The 21,847-nt window shown below is 40.2% G+C and overlaps 1 protein-coding gene across 4 annotated transcripts; it reads right to left on the reverse strand.

Annotated features, from left to right (window-relative positions):
• Nucleotides 1–192: 192 nt before the first annotated feature.
• LOC5509532 (DNA ligase 3) lies at nucleotides 193–20,288 on the reverse strand. 4 transcript variants are annotated; one of them, XM_032378443.2, is made up of 27 exons: nucleotides 19,690–20,275; nucleotides 18,462–18,611; nucleotides 17,811–17,966; nucleotides 17,364–17,470; nucleotides 16,756–16,800; nucleotides 15,801–15,890; nucleotides 9,718–9,875; nucleotides 8,809–8,983; nucleotides 8,301–8,390; nucleotides 7,907–7,972; nucleotides 7,669–7,737; nucleotides 7,070–7,132; nucleotides 6,647–6,726; nucleotides 6,232–6,319; nucleotides 5,962–6,039; nucleotides 5,617–5,652; nucleotides 5,441–5,528; nucleotides 4,853–4,995; nucleotides 4,452–4,526; nucleotides 3,867–4,013; nucleotides 3,645–3,675; nucleotides 3,173–3,330; nucleotides 2,896–2,970; nucleotides 2,498–2,554; nucleotides 2,271–2,356; nucleotides 1,904–1,964; nucleotides 193–1,591 (listed from the first exon to the last, which is right to left on the reverse strand). In XM_032378443.2, the coding sequence occupies exons 1-27, from the start codon at nucleotides 20,057–20,059 to the stop codon at nucleotides 1,493–1,495; spliced, it is 2,841 nt and encodes a 946-aa protein (XP_032234334.1). In that variant the 5' UTR covers nucleotides 20,060–20,275; the 3' UTR covers nucleotides 193–1,492. The 4 variants fall into 4 exon arrangements, 3 of the variants coding, with proteins under 3 accessions (XP_032234334.1, XP_048589238.1, XP_048589239.1); XM_048733281.1 differs by lacking the exon at nucleotides 2,498–2,554 and having other exon boundaries at nucleotides 19,690–20,280; XR_004295325.2 differs by lacking the exons at nucleotides 193–1,591; nucleotides 1,904–1,964; nucleotides 3,173–3,330 and having other exon boundaries at nucleotides 2,278–2,356; nucleotides 19,690–20,287.
• Between the last annotated feature and the right edge of the window lie 1,559 nt (nucleotides 20,289–21,847).

The raw sequence follows: 21,847 nt of genomic DNA on the forward strand, positions 1-21,847 counted from the left end.
AAAAAAACTGAAACTCATTTTGAACGCTAAAGGATTTAATGCCCTTGTCAATTATTTAGGTATTTTTGGAAGCTTTGCAAGGCGCATCTCTACTACGCATATACGCGCGAATCCCATGTCTCAAGTCATTTTGTGTTAGTGTGAAAAAAAAAACACACACACAGAGTCAGACACAGCACGAGTTACAACCACTTTTTTTTGCATAATCTTTATTGCCTTTTACTGTCCAACGGCTAGTCCACAAGCTGATGGGGTTTTCGACGAACGATTACCGACTTTAAGTGCCCGGTTATAAAAAATTTTAAGGGTTACAAAAGTTTTCAAGGGGTCAAAGGTTCGGAGAGGGAATGTTATGGGAAGAGTTTGCACAACAACACAACAATCGGTGACATGGCGTTTGATGCTTAAAAATGCATATGAAAAGTCACAATTAAACGCCGTATTGGTCAAAATTAAAATAAGAGACTGCTTCATTACGAAGCACAAAATAGCCATTCCCTGTCGACATGATAGATACATAGGAAGAGTGTCGGGGAGGTAGCATAGGATGCCTATGAGCTTGTGAGATAGGCGAACCAATCTTAACCGTTTTCATATACGAATAAATAATATATTCATTCATTTCATTGTTTCTGTACACAGCGGCCGCTTTGAGTTATATTGAGTTGAGTAATTAGATTCAATTTTGCCTGTACTAAAAGTCACTTATAAATATAACTGTTAATATTTAATACATTTTTGCAGGTCTTGCAGGGACGGAACATTCTGCCCACTGGCTGAGCACGACCCACCGTCAGCTTTCTACGGATACGCACCCGGCAGAGCCGTAACAGATAGAATTTGTTGATTAGATTTCATATACTCGCAAAACCAAAAAAAAAAAAAAAAAAAACTTTGTCAGACGGGTTTATGAAAACAGACTCTAATTATTGTATCTGCAAGTAATTCCACTTATACCAGTTATCACTTTTAGCAATTATTTGCACGTGTGTTTACACAAGCTCGCTCTTACTTTAAGAGCTTTTCACAAACAGTGCTAAGTTTCTTTAAGAAAGCTTTAAACGACATCTAAAATCCTGACTAACTTACTAGGCCGCTTCTAAACTGAAAGGCGCTGTTTAATTATAAATCTTGCATGAATTTGTGCTCGCTTACTTTCAGATGGCGGATGGTCTGTTTTGTCGCCGAAAACTCTACCAATGGGATAATGGGGCGCCGCCTGGAATTAGACGTGTGGTCCCGCGGGAAGCGGGATATTTTTTGCCACTCCGCATGCCCGCGGGAGCGCCAGTGTATATCATTTCCCCGGGGTGAATAAATTATCCACCACCTGCAAGATGGTTAGCATAATTCGAGATTCGTGAACCCCCTCCCCCCCCCCCCTTCCCAGCCAAGAAGAATTCAAGAATTTAAGGATAAATATCCAGCCACCCAATTCCTAACCAAGAAGAATTCAGGTATTTAGTGTAAATATGCGTAAACAAGCAAACTGTCAAAGTCTAAATTTCTTAACGGGCAAAAGCCGACCCTTCTTTATACTAGCCCAGGCCCACTCGGCTGACAACACAACAGCGTCCTCGTTATTTTCTTCCTGAAACGTTAACAAAATAATTATAATTCAAATTGTTATGTAAAACAAAATTTTAACCAAAAGGTTTGTGAAGTGCGCAAGGGTATATTGTCAAAGTTCTCGCCCCTGACAGACAATTAATTCTATTGAGTAAAAATTACTGCTATAAAGCTCGTCATCGCAATAGTAAAAATTGTGTAGGAAAATTGTTATATAGGCTTTTATTAAGACGGATCTTGTGATTGCGATTTTCTAAACCAGAAAACTGGGTCCCTAGTACCATATTCATAGATTTACCAATCTTTTAATTTACTGTAATCGCTACGGAGTTACCTTTGAGTTGGCGATGATGTGTGTTGCCGTGCTTTTGTCTGTCACGACATCGCCGTCATATCTAGACCTTGCAGTCAAGCTAAAAACCTTTACATGTCTACATAGAATATAAAACATGATTCCATATATACCATAAAGCAACGTATAACCCTATTTAGCCCATCCACCCCTCCCCCTAGTGGGATGGCAGGAATTCTAATCGACTTACCACGTTACGACCGGCCAAATCTAGAGGTCGCTTTAACGACCAATTCCTAAAAGACTGGTTTAAATTGAATTAAAAAACTTTACCGGTCAAAGCAAATCGTAGTTGGGCCATTGATATATAAAATAAATATTCCTAGTACAATAACATGTCCGTGGATACGCGATGATGTATCTCCTCAGCTTGTTAAAGTCTTTGATGGTATCAGGGACGTAGACCTGAAGGCCACTAAAAACATTGGGCAACTCCTATAAAGAGTAAAACTTAGGTCAGTCTGTTTCTAGAAATGTGCTTCTGAGGAAGGCGTGCGTGACATTTTAAGCGGCTGCTAAACAGACTAGAAATGCCTGACTTTTTCCAAAAAAAAAAAAAAAAATTCAACAACTCACATTTGACGTTGTGTTGTCGTCAGCGGAGCGGTCGCTATCGGTACTTTTTGTGTGTCTCTGCATATATCAAGATCAAACGTCAAGACAGCAAAAGCTAGGAGAAATATAAGAGAGTCGAAATGTGCCGACCCTTCCGAAAGTACTAAACCATGCTTGCAAGCGATTACCCGGTAAATACAAGAGTTTTGGCGAGAAAGCTACTGGCGCGAAAAAAAAAAATAAAAAATAGGCGCGCGCGACATTTTGGTTTGCTGTTGAAGGGCATCGCCTTTCAACTTATCTCTAGGCTGTGAACCTCCTTTATCCTGCGTGCAGACAAACTTTTGGTACTTCACGAAGGCTACCTCTACTTTGAGTAAGATTCCTTGGCCACGAAATGAGACGGAAACTATTTGTACCTCAGGGTGAAGGAAATTCTTCATGTGGTCGGGATTTGTCTGGTAGCATTTAGAGCCATACATGCACACTTTTTTCTAAAACAGAAACAGAATGATCAATGTAATATTATTTTAAAAGCGTGGAAAACTATGTTCTATTTTTTAATAGAAAAATTATAAATGTCTCTTCGGATGTTACATAGTTTTGACATCGAGTTTATGTAAATTCGGAATCCAATCAGAGCGCGTGTACTATCTTATGTGTTTAAATATATAGCTTGTATCATTTTTCGCGCACCTTTCTGTCGCTTGCCTCGTCTTTATCATTTTCAATTTGATTGGCTTTTCTTTTAGCGCTAGATTTTCGCTCAGTTACGTCATCATTATCAACCGTCTCATCGCTATCCATGGGTTCGTCTTCGTTTTTCGTGTTATACTTCATTAACGTAGAGACGTCTACAAAAATAGCACATTGTCATTACATGTACCATGCGCATGCGATGGTTATCAGGCCAAAGGGGTGCGTGAAGGTGTACCACGGGCTATAAAATAAATGCTAGTGCGCCTATAGAAGTGATGAGAGTTGAGATGATCTTCGACAGAAAATGGCTACTCATAGACATAGTTAAAAAAAACTACCTTAAGTTAAAAACATCATACTAATTTTTATGCTTCTCACCAGTTTTTTTCTAAGATCATAAAGAAATGACAGTTTCTTCAATGCCTCCCCCCAAGAATGCCGAGGTCTTATTAGGCCCTGGATGACCAACCTGTAAATCCACGTGAGTTCTTGAACAGTGTCTAAAAATGTGGTAAAGCATATTGATCAACAACTCATTCTCACTGTTTACACAAGTCTGATACTTTATGGACGATGGAAATGTCTCACTCGCTTGATTATATAGCCGATAGAGATATGATTTTAATTTTTCGGCGACTAAGAAGTATACTTAAAAAAACTCATATTAACAGCTATATACAATAGCATGTACCTTCAGGAGGTCTAGATCAGTTGCTGTTTCCCAGTCTTTGTCGTCTCGGATCCGAGTGACCCTCGGGAATCGGATCGATATTCCGTCGGCGGTGTGCGTGGTGGATTTACTGAACTCGGCACCAGTAATCTCCCATACAGGCGCTTTCTGAAATAAACAAACAAACAAATAAATAAATCAATAAATAAAAACCTCAAACACAAGAAGATAAACTATAACCTACGGCAGATTTTAAGGGTTGTTCAGAGCCCTCAGCCTGAGGGTTTGTGGGAAAGACATACTTGGGTTTTTTGCAAGTCCAAGAAAAAGCTACCAAAATCTAGTTGTTCGCTACGTTTGTTAATTGCGAATTGGGTAAACATAAAAAAATAAACCGTTAATATTGCATATACTAATATACAAACACAAAAAATCTAAAAAGCGTTTAAAGCAGTCTAGTCGGATCATTTAAGAAGACTAGTATAACGGCGAATCACACTCACTGACTTGTGTGCTGTGGTGTTTACCTTAGGATCGTCAACGATCATTTAAGAAGACAAGTAAAACGGCGAATCACACTCACTGACTTGTGTGCTGTGTGTTTACCTTAGGATCGTCAACGACAAAATCTGGAATAAGACTCCGGTGAACCTCAAGCCACACGGGAACTCTATTAGGATCCTAAACAACAACAAGTCAAATATTGGCCACTTCTAGAGTACTAGACACACCAACACAAACTCAACCCCTATAGCTAAACTCACCAATACACAAACTCGTTACTAACGCAAACTCAACACCACTATTGGTTAACTTTTCACCATTCTTGTCAACTCGTGACAATTACTTGTTAACTCGCCACCATTTTTGCCAACTCGCCATCTTTATAGGTTAACTATTGGTCACTAAGATAAACTCTCTTTCACAACTGATTAACTCGACTCAACTATCGAATAACTCAACCCCCCCCCTCCCCCCCAGCCCACAACCAATACCACTGAGCGTACCTTGCTGATCTTCTTGACCTTCAGTTCACGGTTCAGCTTATCGAGAGTCTTGTCGTCGTGGCCGTTTCCACACTTGGCAACAGTGCACCATTTTTTGATACGGGGGTTGAACACGCCCATCAAGAAAACGGACATCAGACCTCCTATTAATACACCACGCCCTTGAGCTATAGCACTCAAAAAACAAACAGGCACCTAACAGCACAACAAACAAGGGAAGTAGATCGTAAGAGTCCAGGTTTGATGTGCCATGAAAGAAATGGAGCGGACAAATGTAGGTGAAGCTATTGGAAAATTTTAACGTTTAAGCATAGGCACATGACTCAAGTTTTTTCGCTTTCTTGAAAATTGAACGTCTCTTGCACTTGAAAAACTGATGACAACTGAGGCACCTTAGCCGCCGTGTTTTTGTTTTTTTACCATCCGTCGTCGTCTGCTCGTCCTGGTTTTCTTGTGACGTATCAAATCTGAGCTCTTAGGTGTGGCGTCTGCGCGTTTGTATAGCAATTGGTACGCTTTTGATGGGCGCCCCTTTCTCCGCGTCTTTTCGAAAAATGACCACGTGACACACGTGACCAACATACTAACCTTTGTTGCCTGTACCGTAATACGCCCCCAATACCACCAGGTCAGCGGTATCAGCCATGGATCCTTCTTCAAGGTAGTCTTTTTTCATCTGTAAAATAAAGATCCGTTAAAGAAAAAATCATGAGATAAGGTAAAATCAGTAACAGTGGGGGATTTGAATGTGAAAAGTCTCGAACCTTCAACCAATGTCTTTTTCCAGGCTCGTACTGACCCTGCAAAACAAAAGAATAGGTTTACCATTGGAACAACGAATGTGAAAAACAAGACAATGTAACCTATGGGAATCAGAAAACGAGAGTAATCTTCTGCAAAGAACCTCGCAGCAGACGTAGTAATAATGTGATGTGTAAAATCAATCTTTTAGTGCTTTAAACAGTCTTAGTCTCCTGATTAAATTTTGGACGAAAAAAGGGGGAGGGATGTCCTTATCTGACCCGCTAATGCCCTCTTCAGCCATGAACGATGGGAAAAGACGCCCTGGGTTTCCAAGGATAAACGCTTCTACAGTCTTACTAGCTAACCGTTACATCTTTTAACACAAGACCCTCTAGACCATCACGCATAGCTCGTGCCATCAGTTGGGACAACTTCTTCTCGTCCTGCAAGATTAAAGGAAAAGTGAGTGACGCCGTCACTTTACCCACCCCTTGCTCCTTCTCCTATACCATTTCCATTAGCGGCTATTTCAAGCAGGTAACTTCCATTCAATCGTACAGCACTTCAATCTATCAAAATATAACAGTTCCCATGAACAATGAAACAAAAATAACAGTTTCAAGCAAGAGGCACACCTTAACGAAGGTAGTCTCTGACAGCATGATTCGATTCGGAATCACTGTCACGTTTTCCTCCAGGATTTTTCGTCTCTCTGTCATTGATCTGCAAGTAAAACATGGAATATAAGACAAAAACTACTGGCGGATCCAGACAATGAACATTAAAAGGGGATGATAATGTATCCAAAATAGGGGATGGGTTGGGTGGCTACCCCCTCTGCCCCTGGATCCGCCCTTGACATAAACCAGTTTCAAAGCGTTTAATTTCAAATTCCTATTAGAGACTATGACAGCAGGCGAGGAGAATGTACATGTTTACAAGAGTTATGTGAAATCATAGTGTTCTTGCTCTCTTTCTTTCTGAGTAAGGAACACACCACGTTGAAAAGAGAAACTGCTGCTATGAGATATTGGAAAGTGTGAAACTTACTTTCTCATCACGTTTTCCTCGTTGAATTGCAAGCAGTCAAAGATAAAGAGGCAGACATTAGCGTCCTTGAATGCAGATTTCTACCAATGAAAAAATATACTACTTAATGTTTTTTCACGCTTAAAATGAAAACCAATCACAAACAAATTTGCGTGTTGTTCCCCCCCAAATAAACAGTAATGTCATCCAGACCGTAAATTTTAGGATCTCGCATAATACCAAGTCACGCAGATGACCTACTCCCATAAGCTACTTTTAATCAAATATTGTTTATCGAGAAATACCTCAATCTGGGAAGGGTGTGTTGAGGCTTCTTACAGGACGCTGTATTTTCAAATGAGTCAAATATTGGGGGAGGTGATTTGCGATAACTGCATTGATAATTTTAATCCAGCTTTAGCTGCACAATGAGAAAGTACATACTTTGTGGATTCCGAGAGTTCCAAAAGGAAGAGGCAAACTTGTTTTGTTATCAACTAGCAGAACCTGTAACAAACAAACAGAGAAAATAAATAGAAATAAAATAAAACATTAAGGACAAGGATGTGAGGAGAGGTCACCTTCTTTTTTTAAACCTAAGAAAACAAAACAAAAACGTTATTGAAACCTTCAAACAAGGGGTACGTAACAAAATATAACAAATTACAAATTACCCATATAGAAGCGTTTGTTAACCATAGTAATGAATATTGTCCACCAAAACTGGTGCTCAAGACTTCCAGAGCAGACTCATTGACACGCAGTAACAGTAACATTAATAAAACATCAGGGGCCCAGTCCATCTCTACATCCCAATTCCTTATAATTTTTTTTATAAGATTGGGGGGGGCACATTCCCCAAGTGCCCCACATCCTGCTACGGACCAGCTATAAGATTCCTAATCAGGATTTGCATTGTTTTAAACGACACAAGAGATGTTGCAACGTAAGGCGATATCACAAAATGGTAAGCAGGGAGTTGTGAGAGAAAAATCCATGATAAGTAACTGATGCATTTGTCAACAACCGAACTCGCCCTGTACCTCACAGTCCAGAATGAGATTGTTGCCATGGGGACAAGCCTTGGGAAGAAAGTCCCTGAATGCTGAAACCTAACAAGAAAAAGAGGCGTCCAAAAAAGTCATGAATCACAAATACCAAAAAGAATGTTCTTTTTTTTGTAAAAAATAAAAAATAAAATAGTAGAAGGAAAGCTCTGGGGTTGTTAAATTTGTAGTTACACAGATTACCTAATTCTATATTATGCTAAATGTTGTCTACCTTATGTGGAAGAACAGGCTTCAAGCTTCGGCTGAAAAATTCAAACTTACTTCCACTCTTATGCACCTGGAATCATAAATAGTAAAGATGAAAATGCGAATTGTACAATCAGAATAGAATGTACTTATTATTTTTTAAAGAATTTGCAGACAAATTCACCACTCTTTACACCATTGACACCTTTATTAAATAGTATGACATCTTGTGCCCCCATCTCGAAACACTTGTACCAGCATTGCAGATTAACTCTCAGAATAAAAAGGCATTAGATGTTTTTGTTTGCGTGAGTCATCACATGATATCCTTGCCTATGCCCACCCCCCTGTATGCCAACCCTGGCTACACCCCTGGGTGGGGTGGGTGGTTGACAGATGCATGCAAAAGGTTCCAGTACCTGTACTCGTTCACCGTCATACTTGATCTCTGCAAGCATTCCTTTTGGGCACTTTTTTATTGCATAAGAGAATGTCTTGCAGGCTTCAGCCTTTAAAAGATTATAGCAGCATGTAAATAATACATAAAAGAGCTAAAATCTTCAGCAGTGATATAAGATGGACCACTTAAGGCCTGGGTTTGAAAACAGATTTAAATCAATGAAGAGCTCTTCATAGATTCCAGTGACGAATCCAGAATCTTTTGAAGGGAGCTACCTATTAAAGCGGGGCACCAATAAGTCAAATATGTGGGGGGAGGTACAATTGTGGGTTTTACATCCCCTAACTTGTAAAATTAGTTCAATGGGAGGTGGTAGTTGTCCCCTTAGACAGCCACCCTGACCTGCTCCCCCTGGATCCTCCACTGAGTTTTTTTCTGAGATGATAATAAAATAAAGCTACCTCTAAAAATCGGATAAAAAGCTTGTATGCAAAAGCTTACAAACCACCTTGCTCTATTTTTCTTACCAGCATGGGTTTGACAGGGGTCATCAAGGATGCTCGAATGCTCAATTTCTTGGACATTCCAGGAACCCTATCATTGCCAGAACTTGCGTGTTTTTCCAAGCATCTCTTCACAACATCTTCAAGGTCATTTGATGCTTGAAATGCTTTGTAGGCATCAGGGTCAATGGCTTCAAGACTGTAACAGCAGAATACAAAACAAAATGGCTCCAAAAAAATGTGAATCTAATTGTTGTTTATACAAATTTTTATATAATTATTAGATGTTTACCATGGTGCATAAAATAACATTACACTAGATACAATTTGTAGAAAAGCATACCATTATTAAAATACATAATTTTTTATTACCTTATAATTTTTATCAGCAAATAACAAATTGGTTTGTAAACTATATATGGCTGAATGACTGTACCCATACTGCGGATGGTCTAATTAGTCATCATGACATTCCTTATTGCCTTAGAGGGAATTACGGAATTTGGAATTTTCCTACACAAAATTTTCACAACCAAACATACTATATGAAAAACAACTTACTAACCTTGATTATTCAGTCATGCATGAATGTATCAAAGTTAGGCTTTGGCATATCGACTAAGCGTTTGCTAGGCATGACCGAATGATCGAAGTCAGGCACGTACACAGGGGGTACACCCCCCACCCCCCTTGGTGGCTAAAATTGGGTAATTTCTTATTAAGGAATCTTCAAATTCTATGCTTTTTTAATTGATTTCTATGACTACCCCCCCCCACCCCCCCAACCCTATGTAAATCCTTGTTAGATGGCTGGAAGTAAATAAAGTAGTTAACAACATATCCCGTTTGTGACAATGCTTTAATCAATACAACTCTTCCTAAGTCTATGTAATTTAGAAAAGGGGTACTGTATTTACATGGATGCAGACTTACACATGTTTGGCACCAGCATTCATCCGTAGATCGTGTTTGATAAGCCTGATGATGTACTTAAGGTCATTAGAGGTACAGCGCTGAGTAATGCTGCAAAGCTCTCGCTGTTGATCATCTTCTTTGGTCAACAACTTTAATCTGTCCAAAAACGAGTCAACCTAGGATGAAGATGTGCAAGGTTTTAGCAGACAGTGGGGAGGTGGCTATAAAGAACCTGACACCCTATGAATTGATGACGAAGAGAAGTAAGAACGAAATTGAACACTTTCCAACAGACAAACTGACACAGGATAGTGAAATACGATGCAACGACAGCAAGTACAAAGAACAAACAAAAATGTACCATGACAAAAGACACAGAGCAACAAAACACAAGCTCGCAGTAGGACAAGCCATTCTGATCAAGCGGGACAAGAAAACAAAAGGCCAAACACCATATGAACCGCACATCTATATCATCACTGAAATCAAAGGATCAACAGTCAAGGCAAGAAGAATCGGAGATGGAAAGATTATATGTCGAGATGCATCAAGAGTTAAACAACTGAAGTCTGCGACACAGAAAATACAGGAAGAAAGAGAGGAAGAAGGTAGAGATATCAAAAAGATACCACCATGCTTCAAGGAGCAAATACACCAGCCAATACACCAGCCAGTAGTGACTACACAGCCAAGAAGATCAGGACAAAAACACATTTCTATATTTGACCAGAGACTGCAAGATTATTCGAAGTAATACCATTATGAACTAAATGGAAAGAACAGTGAACACCCAAAAAGAGACACATTATTGTTACAGTTATGTATTGATTTAAAATATTTCCAGATTATGATTGTACACTCATGGCTTTCTGATAGTAGAACCACGATAACGTCACAACAATTTTCATCTTTGCTGGGAGATCTTTAAAAGTTCATTTTTTGTTAAATAAGAACCTGTTTTAAATTAGGCTTAAAAGGTTCTTATTTCACCGGGTCTAAATTGGTAATGTTAGGCTAACACGTTCTTAAATTCTAGGTGCTAATAAGTGGGTAAGTACTATAATAGTGCTTTTATAATAATAGGATACAGGGAAATTCGAGACTAAATCTAAATCTTGAAGGGATGAAGGGAAGAAAAAAGGTTTGTTATAAGTTCAGATCCTCACGATTATGCTTTCAATTCGTGGTTTAATTCAACTAATATTTCTCAAAATCTAAATTCCAACTAACTCCGAGCTTCAACGAGGAACCAGCCCCTACGGGGGGTCCCAATCAAACATCAGGGGCCACAGGGAACCCAAGGAGGGCAATATACATATTACAACATCTCCCCCCTTTCAAAACTTCAATAAATGTTCAAAGAAAACCCAAAAAATGTTCTTAACATTGTTCAATAAGTCTTTGTGGCTTCTTCACTTCACGACCAGCTCTTGTTCTGATGGGTGAATGTGCTTCTGTTTCTCTCTGATCTTCCTGTACTTTCAATGGACTTGGCGGTTCATTGATCTGCGCTTTCCTAGCGACCACTTGAGGTTGAGGACTCATGTATGTGGGAGCCACTGGCATCTTCGGATTCATGGGTGTGTCCTTCGGGACAGAAATGATGTGCCTTCGATTTCTTCGAAATACACGTCCTTTCTCATCTTCAACTACATATGACCTTGGCAGGACTTCTGCTTTACACCATTCTTTATCTTTGTTTACACGAACTCTAACTTTGTCCCCAACTTCCAAAGGGGGAAGGTCCCGGCTGTGTTGATCATAGCTCATCCGTGAACTTGCTTGTCGATGGGCTAATGCCTTTACCACTCTGTGAGGGTCTACTGGGTGAGGTACCAACAAACGTCGATGGGTAGGTAGTGTTGAACGTGTACGCCTACTCATGAGTAGTTGGGCAGGTGAGACACCTATGTCGTCAAAAGGTGTATTTCTGTACTTTAATAAACCTTCAAATGGGTCTTTATTCTCTGCTGCTGCTTTCTTAAAGATTCGCTTTGCAGTCTGGACAGCTCTTTCCGCAGCACCATTGGACTGGGGATACTCGGGTGAGCTGGTTACATGCTGGAATCCCCAAGCTTCTGCAAACTGCTTAAACTCATGGGTAGTACTGAAAATATTGCGGGTGTTACTATATTGTGGGCCATTGTCGCTGATCACTTTGGCTGGAATGCCAAATCTTGCAAAGATTTGCTTCAAGGTGTTGACAACACACATGGCAGTGGACTGCCGAAGTAGTTCAACTTCAAAATACTTCGAATAGAAATCAACCACAATCAAGTAGGAATGGCCAGCAAATTCAAAAAGGTCAGTTCCAACAACCTGCCACGGTAGACCTGGAAGGTCATGTGGATGTAGGGTTTCTCTCTGCTGTTGGTTGCGGAATGCATTACAAATCTGACATGAACGTACTCGGTCCTTAATATGGGCAGTCATGGAGGGCCAAAAGACATAGTCTCTTGCCAAACTCAGACTCTTACTCTCACCCATGTGTGCTCCATGTATATCTTCAAGTACTTCAGCTCTCATGGATCTTGGTACTACAATTCTATCAGATTTGAACAGCAAACCATCTTCAACACTAAGCTCTTCCTTGTAATTCCAGTATTCTCTTGCCAGTTCGTCAACCTGATCCTTGTCTTCTGGCCAACCCTCTAGGACATATTCCATTACTACTCCTGAGGTTTCATCGTTACTTGATGCATCTCTGAATTTCTTTAATGTGGAATTCTCAATTCCCAGATTTTCAATCAGATTGATTCCAATCACATCCTCTGGTTCACTTACTGGCGTAGTGTCAGTGAGTGGGGCTCTACTCAAACAATCAGAGATGATTTGTTTCTTGCCTGGGACATATCTCACATCCAAATCATACTTGGTTAGCTTCAGAAGCATTCTCTGCAATCGTGGTGGGCATTCATTTAGGGGCTTCCTAAAAAATTGCCTCCAATGGTTTGTGATCAGTTTCTACAATCACTCGCCTGCCATATACATACGTGTGGAACTTGTCTGCTCCCCATAGTATAGCTAACAACTCTCTTTCAATGTTAGCATATCTCTGCTCACAAGACGACAAAGTCTTTGAACCAAAGGCAATCGGCTTACCCTCTTGGATGATGACTGCACCAAGGCCAGTGCTACTCGCATCTACATTCAGAATGGTCTGTTTGTGATTGTCAAAATAGGCCAACACTGGTGCATGGGTGATCACAGCTTTGAGCTTCTCGAATGCCTCTTGTTGAGGCTTCTCCCAGGTGAAAACTGCTACTTGCTGGGTCAGCTGGGAGATTGGGCCTTGCAGATCAGCTTTGTGTTCAATGAACTTGTCCAAGTAGTTGATTGTTCCTAAGAATCGCTGCACGCCATCTTTGTCTGATGGGGGTGGCATCTCACTAATTGCACGCACTTTCTCAGGATCTGGTTTCAAACCCTCGGATGTGAACACATGTCCGACATAGCTTACTTCTGGAACTCGAAGCTTGATCTTCTTTGGATTAAATTTCAGGCCCACCTCTCTGCTTCTTTCAAGTACTGCTATCACCTTCCTATCAACATCACTTATATCTTTTCCATGGATTAAAAAATCATCAACAATTATTTCAACTGCAACTCCAGCGAAGAGCCTGTCCATCTCTCGTTGGTATATCTCAGGAGCAGATGAAATTCCAAATGGCAGCCGTGTAAATCTATACCGTCCCCAAGGTGTGTTGAATGTCAGAAGTTTCGAGCTTTCCTCATCTACCTCCACCTGCCAGTATCCACTGCATGCATCCAGTGTGGTGAACATTGTAGCTCCAGAAAGGCGATTGGCAACTTGCTCAACAGTGACCATGGGGTAGTGTGGCCTCTTGAGGGCCTTATTCAGATCCCTGGGATCGATGCAGATACGGACACTGTCTTTAGATGGTGGGTTGGCTCTGTCCTTCTCTTTTCGTTTGTCAACAACCAACATTGAAGACACCCACGGTGTGTGCTCTTCTTCTTTAACGATAATCCCATCTTGTTCCATCTCTTGGAGTTTTTCTCTTGTCGGTTCAAGCAGGGATATGGGGATCTTCCTAGGGGGGTGGACTACTGCAGGCACTGATGGATCTATCTCTAGGTGTACCTTGTTTGGCAGTCTTCCCGGTTTTTTACTAAAACAATCTTGGTACTGCGATAGAACCGGATCTTCTACCAACAATTCTGCATTCGGCTTGTTGCCATTCCCTTGTGTGGTCTCCTCGGCCAGTCTTTCTGGTGTGTCTATCAGGTCAAGATTCATAAACTTGAGCACCTCTAAGTCTAGGCAGGCTTCACAACTCAACAGGGGTGTAAACTCTCCATGCACAACAAGGTACAGCAGATCTATTTTTCGGTTCTTGTACTGGGTTGGAAGGCGAACACATCCAACAGGATGAATTGCCTTGTCTGCGAGCCATCCTTTAAGAGGCTGATGAATCTTTCGTAGCGGTTGTGTAGTGATGGCCTTATATACATGATATGGCATCACATTGGCCTCTGCACCTGTATCAGCTTTGACTTTTACCTCTTTTTGTGCAATCCTAAGGGTAATCACGCTCTTCTTTGTGCTATTGGGGCTGGACACAGTCCCAAGTTCTACTGATCCAAAGTATAAGTGTGGATCACCCCCACGATCACCTTGGCCCATACTCTCAACCTGGTTTTCTTGCTCTACTGTGCTGACCGGTGTTTCTTTCTTACCCTTAAGAGGACACAACTTTGCAAAGTGTCCCTCTTGTTGGCAATTTCTACATTTCTTTCTTAAGGCAGGACAAATACTTGGTTTTGTGAAACGGTGCTGAAAACCACAAAACTTACAGGTAGGATTAGGTGCTCTCTCCTTTCCTTGAACTGGGTGTACACTCAATGGCTGCTGTGAACCAGTTGGTGAAGCAAACTTGAATTTCTGCAACTCAGCAGCTTCATAGGTTCTACAGTAATCATGGGCACTTTGGAGTGTCAAATCTGGCTTTTTTATCAACTCCCCTCTCAACTCATTCGAGAGCACCCCTCCCACAATACGATCTCTGATCAGTGAATCTCTGAGGGTCCCAAACTCACATGTCAACGATAAGCGTTTCAGCTCACTCACGAAATTGTCCATCCTCTCACCTTCTTTCTGGTTTCTTTGATTAAACACAAGGCGCTCATAGATGACGTTTCTTGCTCCCTGACAGTGTTCCTTGAACTTTCTACACACATCTTCATAAGATTCATTGCTTTCTCCTTCGTTGAAAACAAAATGACTATATTCTTCAATTGCATCTGCTCCAGCACAATTGAGTAGCAAGTTCACCTTCAACTTGTCAGGTTTCTCATCCTTTCCTTTCGCCACTAGGTAAATTTCGAACTGCATAATAAATTTCCTCCAATTTTCTGAGGCTTGGGCATCCAGCACCAGTGGACCAGGAGTCCTGTGCGACTCTACTTCTGCCATAATTTCAATTCTTTTCTCGATATTCTTTACCTTGATTCTCGTTAAACTTTTACTTGACTTCTGACACCATGTTATAAGTTCAGATCCTCACGATTATGCTTTCAATTCGTGGTTTAATTCAACTAATATTTCTCAAAATCTAAATTCCAACTAACTCCGAGCTTCAACGAGGAACCAGCCCCTACGGGGGGTCCCAATCAAACATCAGGGGCCACAGGGAACCCAAGGAGGGCAATATACATATTACAACAAGGTTGAAGAGGTAAAGCATGTGATATTGGGATGGGCTGTTCCCCTTTCTTTAAAATTCTTGCTTTAAATAAAAAATTAGTGTTCCTGGAAGAGGGGATTTTGGGGCTCATCAATTTCTTAGGGCAACTTACTGCACCCAAAGGATATTAAGGTAAGTAAACACAGCAACTATCAGAAATATTAGAGACTCTTATTTATTCTGTCACTTATTTATCACATAATCTATGTCAGACTTATTAGTTCTGTCACACATCTTATCACATATCTACAGTATGTCAGACTTATTAGTTCTGTAGCACACAATATCACATATGTCAGATTTAATCAAAAAGAGGATGAGAGTTCTACACTTTAAGGGGAAAAAAATCTTCCTCTCCAAGTACCCTGTAAATATTTTTCTAACATACTGTACCTGCTGAAGGGTTAGGTTGCTTTTCTTGGCTGGCTTGCAGATTATACTATTTGTGAAGAAATTACTAATAGTTTCTGACACATCACCCCCCTAGAAAAATGTTCAGATAAAAAAAACATATAGATTATGATGAAACTAAGCGAGAAAAAGACAAGCAGGAGTGAAGTGCATTCCATGTGTGGTGTAACCTGCAGCCATAGATTTACCCACCAAGAATAAAATAGAAAGTAACTCAAGTTTGCTGCAATATAGTTCATTCTTTTTTTAAGGGTGATGTTGGTTTGTTATCCAACACATTCAACTTTCGAGCTTTCCTTAATATTGCATTCTTCAGCCATGCAAGTACACCTTTGAGCACATTCAAGTCAACAGCAGAAGGGGTAGCAATGAATAAACCCAAGACTTGTCAAGATGCTGAGACCAGTGTTTCAAAATCCATGATTTTTTCAAAGACTTTTTCCAAGTTTTTTTTTTCAAATTTCGGAATCAGAGCCCAAGCTTTTCTCTTAACGAGCCCAAACTTTTTTTAAGCTTGTTTTCGGATAACTTGCTCCAGGTATGTCATTAAAAACAGTTGACAAAGAATATAAAGAGTTACAATACTTTCTTGCTAGACTACGAAAAAGAAGGGGAAACCTGTAGCATGGTAACAACATAAAACGTTCAACAAAAATTCAGGACTCTGAGATCGCGTTAAAAATCCAAGAATCTGAGAGCGTGGTATAAAGAAGTGAGGCTCCGAGATCCCATAAATTTTGGGGGGAAGACGAGACTTCAAGACTTGCGTAAAAAACGCCGAGATTCCAAGACTTGGAGAAATTTTTGCGAGACTTTCGAAATTTGGAGATACCCATCGCTACCCGTCGCAGTGGTGAGAACTCACACTGAAACCTAAATCCCCTTTTGATGGCTCTAATAAAAGAACCAAAAAAACAGTTATAAAAAATACACTAACCTCTTCTAAATGAGTAACCATGTCATCATAGTTGCAACAAAATATCTAGTGAGTACAACAATCATGATTAGTCTGGCAAATACATAAACAACTGTCAGTGATAATTGCTTTCCCTAACTATACAAGGATAATCTCATATATACAGTTCAACCTCAAAAACTTACATCCTAGAAATTGGCATTTCTTTAAGCTTAACAGACCTCTAAAGTTAGAATTTTCTAAAAGAGTGAGATTTCCGTGAAGCGGCCATATAGTGTGGAGTGCGGTACGAGTGAGAGACAGGGTATAAAGGTTCTACTCAGAAAAATTCTAAATCATTTTGTTTAATTTTACCAATCAAAAAGTAAAAGCGGTTTTAGAAATTTTCTAGCTTTTGACCTGAAACAAAGTTTATTAACATATAACTTACAACATATAGAAGAGAGCGTGACATGATTATTTAAATGTGTGAGTCTCACGCTGAAAGCCTTGTTTCATAGAATTTCTGCTCGAAATTAAACAGGAGATTAAAAAAAGGGGAAACTACACACAATGCAGATTGTAGTACTTTATACAACTATTTCAAATAAAGCTGCACTGTACAGTCTAGGTGGATGTTAACTACTAACCTGACTAAAAAGTTTCACCAGCTGCTTGCTCTGCAGGTTATAAACTCTTTTGTTGATTGCAGGCAGCAACATCTTTACCCAGAGTGTAGTGTCTCCTTGAAAACCACCTAAATGCAGTTGAATTAATTTCTTGAGATTTATGACCATCTATATTAGACAACGGAGGAAAGTGCAGCCTCCTAACAAGTCTCATTTACTGATGAATGTCATTTAAACCATTAAAAGCTATGTATAGTGGAATTGATTTTCAACACACCCATTATTGTGTAACACAATCAATGGCAATATTTTGAGTGTGTGTAGGTTTTTTTCACAGAATTTGTGAGCTCTGTGGATGGGCCGAAAATTTGCAAGGCTTAGCTACTGTATGTGCCTGAAAATTGTGGCTTACAAAGGCCTTTTATGACGATTGCATTTCTATGGAGCTACGGTATATAGTGTACTCACTTCCAGAAGGCCCCTTTTTCAGCAGGTTTGCCACAAGTCTTGTCTTGGCATTATAACTTGGCTCCTCTGCCAGTTGCACACAAAGCTTTCTAAACTCACGGAAAGCATCATCTTTACTTGATTCAGCACCAGCCTTCGAGGCACTTAGATTGTCAGCTGAAATATCATGGAATATCAGAGAATCATGAGTTGTTGTCCCTAAAACAATCAATTACAAGGCAGGATTGGATTCAAAATTGTTGCTACTGTAACAGAGTTAACTGAGTGTTTTTAAGCAGGTAAGTTGAAGAGTGCAGGCCTTGAAATATTTGGGAAGCACAGTTTGAGAGCAGGCGGTGGAGATTGATAGGTAGGGATTTGAAATTTTTTTTATCATATTAAATAAAACTTTAATCAACTCTTTAAAAAGTAGTCAGCGCTCAATGGAAAATAGCTGGCAACATTAAGAAAATATTTGGGGGCACAGCCACGCCCCTACTGGTCATTTCTTATGATTTTTTTTAATATTGGGGGAAGTACATGCCCTGAGTACTGCTACAGCCCGTCTAAATATTTGAGCGGTATGATTGCTGCAAGTGACAATCTGAATTCTTCCAGCTTGACTTACCAAGTAGGTGGCTATCCTTTTAATGCGAAGTAAACTTACTGTACCTTTAGAGCTGCCAGCAACTGTCATCAAAGGTCTTACAGATGTGTTGGTTGGACTGAAAGTCAATGTCCCCTGGACCTTCTTCTGTCCAGGGCTTGATGTGGGTTTTTGACTGGCTTTCTTCCCTGGTGACACTTTCTTCCCAGACAAACCTACAACCGAAATTGTAAAAATCAAAAAGGAAACTGTCTGACGTAAAAAAAATCATTTTTTACTGTTGATAAAAAGGTATATCTGACGACAAGTTAGCCTCGTCCCCAGGCGTCTCGTGACAGTCATCTGTTGTCAAATATTCTCTGTGATAAGCTGTCCCCAACACCTGGCTTATCATTCCAAAAGGCGAAAATCACAACTTTAACTGTTCCAATTTGAATATTATTCTTTGATTGGTATAAGAAAATATTCTAAACTATTATTAGATTGCTTTTTATACAAGATAACCCAGCTATGGCGGTAAACGACAAATACTTCACCAATTAGACTTCGTGTGCGTTCTGGATTTACTCGCAAAATATCATGTTAAATTTACTCTTATGCTTCAAGAATCTACAAAAACCTTATAATAAAGTATATAATTCCAGTAGCAGTGAGATACGTGTAAGTTTGTACTATACTCAACAGATTTCATGCTTAAACGCTCAGGCAACAGTTTCCATTATAAGCCATTGACATCTCAACCCAGCTCCATACAAGCCCATAGACACGTCAAGTTGCCGATTTCAAGTGTTTTTGCCAGGCTTCAGGGCTAGCGGCATATCAAAAGTGACGTCATTAACCGACAAGCCTCTCATCCAATAGAAGCCAGGGAAGAGGCTAATGACAAGCCTGAGTTTTAAGATTCCAATTCTGTAACATGTCACAATGCCCTGCTAGGGCCCTATAACCATTTAACTAGAAAGGTACCTCCATGGTCAAACCAGTGAGGGTTTTGGTCATTCTCATTTTTTGGGAGGCGGGAGGTGCTTATTCAAAGGGGTGGGAGATTTTTAAAAGAACTGTTATTGGGGGAGTCTTGCAAAACTCTTATTTCAATGGTCTCTGGTTGAACACTTTCAATGAATATACGTAAAGTATTTTATACCATTGTCACCTTATAGTATTTCAATTTTTCAATCAATTGTTTAAAATCAACGGACTATCCCTATCTTGTTTTGAGAAGGAGAATATCAAGTTTTAGTTCACACAGACTTCAAGGAAGGTATATATTTAACATTTACACTAAATGCTTACCAGATATTAATTGCTTGATGGTATTTTGATCATCTTGCTTCATGTCAACAAACCCATCTAAATCCTCGGCATCTTCTATCTTCTTGGTCGTCGCCCTTGCTCTACTGAACGAGTCAAAGATGCATTTCACATGATACCATTGCTTCATGAGTCCCCCATCCTCGCTAAAGGGGTTCGGGGCGAGTTTAGCGATCCGAGCAGAGCTTTTCTCGATTTGCTCTTTGCAGCCTTTGCACTTCGCACGACCCTGTGGAGCATATTCCACCAGAAAAGATTTTAAATCCTCCGCCATAATTCGCAAATCTATGAAGAGAACACAAAAAGTTGAACAAGGCTTAGGCAGAAGCTGCCTTGCATGACCTATGAACATCCCGCATCGCTTATTCTCTTTTTATCCTACAGTTTTTGCAGAGTTCAGCCATAAACAGTGTGCTAGATTTTGTTTTGACGAGTTGCAATTTTTAGTGTGGGGGAGGAGGGAATGGGATTGACAAGTATTATCATTAAGTACATAATAAACGTAAAAAAATGTATCTTTTAGCTGTTGCTATAATTTCATTTCTGCAATTGCTCCATGTTTTCAATTAATGGTGGGCTGTCCCCTCTTATTTGACTAATAAAAAACGATAGTTAAAAATCGAAGCATCACCCCACCCTCCCTATTGAACAAAGCTTGCGAGGTCACCAAATCTGCCATCTGGTGGAAGACTGGGGAGAGATGAAGGCATGCTTAAGCCTGCCTGTATGACGTATAAAGAGCCTTGGATGGGGTAGTGGTGATACCAGTAACGGCACAGGTAGCCCAGGCAATGGTTTCGAAGCTTGTTCGTAGCTTGGAATCGGCTGTTATTCTTAGAGGTAAAACGAGTGGATTGAAGTCGCGATTTTTTGTGAAACATTGCCAATAAAATTACGCTCGGCTGAACACGGAGCGAAGCAAACTATTATTAGCCTGCGAGGTGGAAAGTCTGCAAGGCTGTCATCGGCGCATAGTAATCTGTTATATAAATTAAACAAAAATAAGAGATAACAGATCCGTGTTCAGCCGAGCGTACCTAATTGTCCAACGGCGCCGGTCAAGCATTCAAATCGCTGCTCACTCGTTTTAAAAAATGGCTAGCGGCCAGGGAAAATGATTTAGCTCGGATATTCCGTTACGAAAACCCCCCAAAACCGTATATTACACATAAATAAGACAACAACAAGGCATGTTCTAAGTTTTAAGGCAATTTTAATATCGTCTACCCCCCCCCCCCTACGACTTGCTTGACGGAGCGCAACCGGAAAATTCATGTTAGCACATTGTAGAGTGGATAAGCAAACTGAAGCTGAGAAGCTGCGAGGAACTTATCAACTTGCCCCACTGGCAAAGCTTTAGCAACAGCGATACAAGAATTCCTGACAAAAAAATGAGATTTTAACCAACTGCCGCGGGCATAGGCATATGAGTTCACAAATGAGCTCGAAGGAGGTGTTATGTGGGAATAGCTAAGTCAGCACCAGACGCCGATTATCAAGGATGCTACCTTCATTCCCTGAATATAGTCGTTTGCCACCGCCTGCAATATAGCACGCAATTATGTTGGGTTCTTACCATGAGCTTTTCAAAATTTTTTGACAACTCGCCGGCAGATTTTCCTTGAAATTGTGTTGTGATTGATGCACTTGCACCCGAAAATAGAAAGCGCAAACTGGAAGATTTTTGCAAAATTTGCTGGGTTGCACGATAGGATACGTAATATTCTCGAACGACAGAATGGAGGTCTGTAGGCGTTTTATTCTCGAAATTTTCAGAAGATTTTGAAACATAAAATATATATTCCTTAAAATCCAAAGAAAAATCGAGACAGCCTGTCAAAAAAATCACACACCCCCCCCCCCCCCCCCCCCTTTTCTAAATCCTAGAGATCCCGGCCCTCTTTCTTGAAACAGAAGCAAAATATTTACTAAATTCCGTCCTTTTAACCTTTTCTACCTGGAAGGGTAGATAAGCCCCCGGGGAAGTAAGATAGTAGTTTCTAGTAAATGATTTAGTCAAGGTCTTGAAAGCGTGCACATTATAAATTGCCACAATAAATCATGCTTTGCGCGGCTTTGCGTTTATCACGCGCCGTCCAAGGTACCAAATACTGTATACTGTACAAGTTCCCTTACGCTA

Source organism: Nematostella vectensis, chromosome 10, assembly GCF_932526225.1.
Source record: "Nematostella vectensis chromosome 10, jaNemVect1.1, whole genome shotgun sequence".
Taxonomy (NCBI): Eukaryota; Metazoa; Cnidaria; class Anthozoa; order Actiniaria; family Edwardsiidae; genus Nematostella; species Nematostella vectensis.

Bases quoted from the DNA above. Each gene is read 5' to 3' on its own strand.
- LOC5509532 (XM_032378443.2), bottom strand. From the start codon at position 20,059: ATGTTCATAGGTCATGCAAGGCAGCTTCTGCCTAAGCCTTGTTCAACT. The intron at 9,876-15,800 runs GTACAGTATGTT...TCTTCATCCTAG, and splicing joins GCAACCTAACCCTTCAGCAG to GTTGACTCGTTTTTGGACAG. The intron at 4,996-5,440 runs GTTAGTATGTTG...GTGTATTAATAG, and splicing joins TTACGGTACAGGCAACAAAG to GAGGTCTGATGTCCGTTTTC.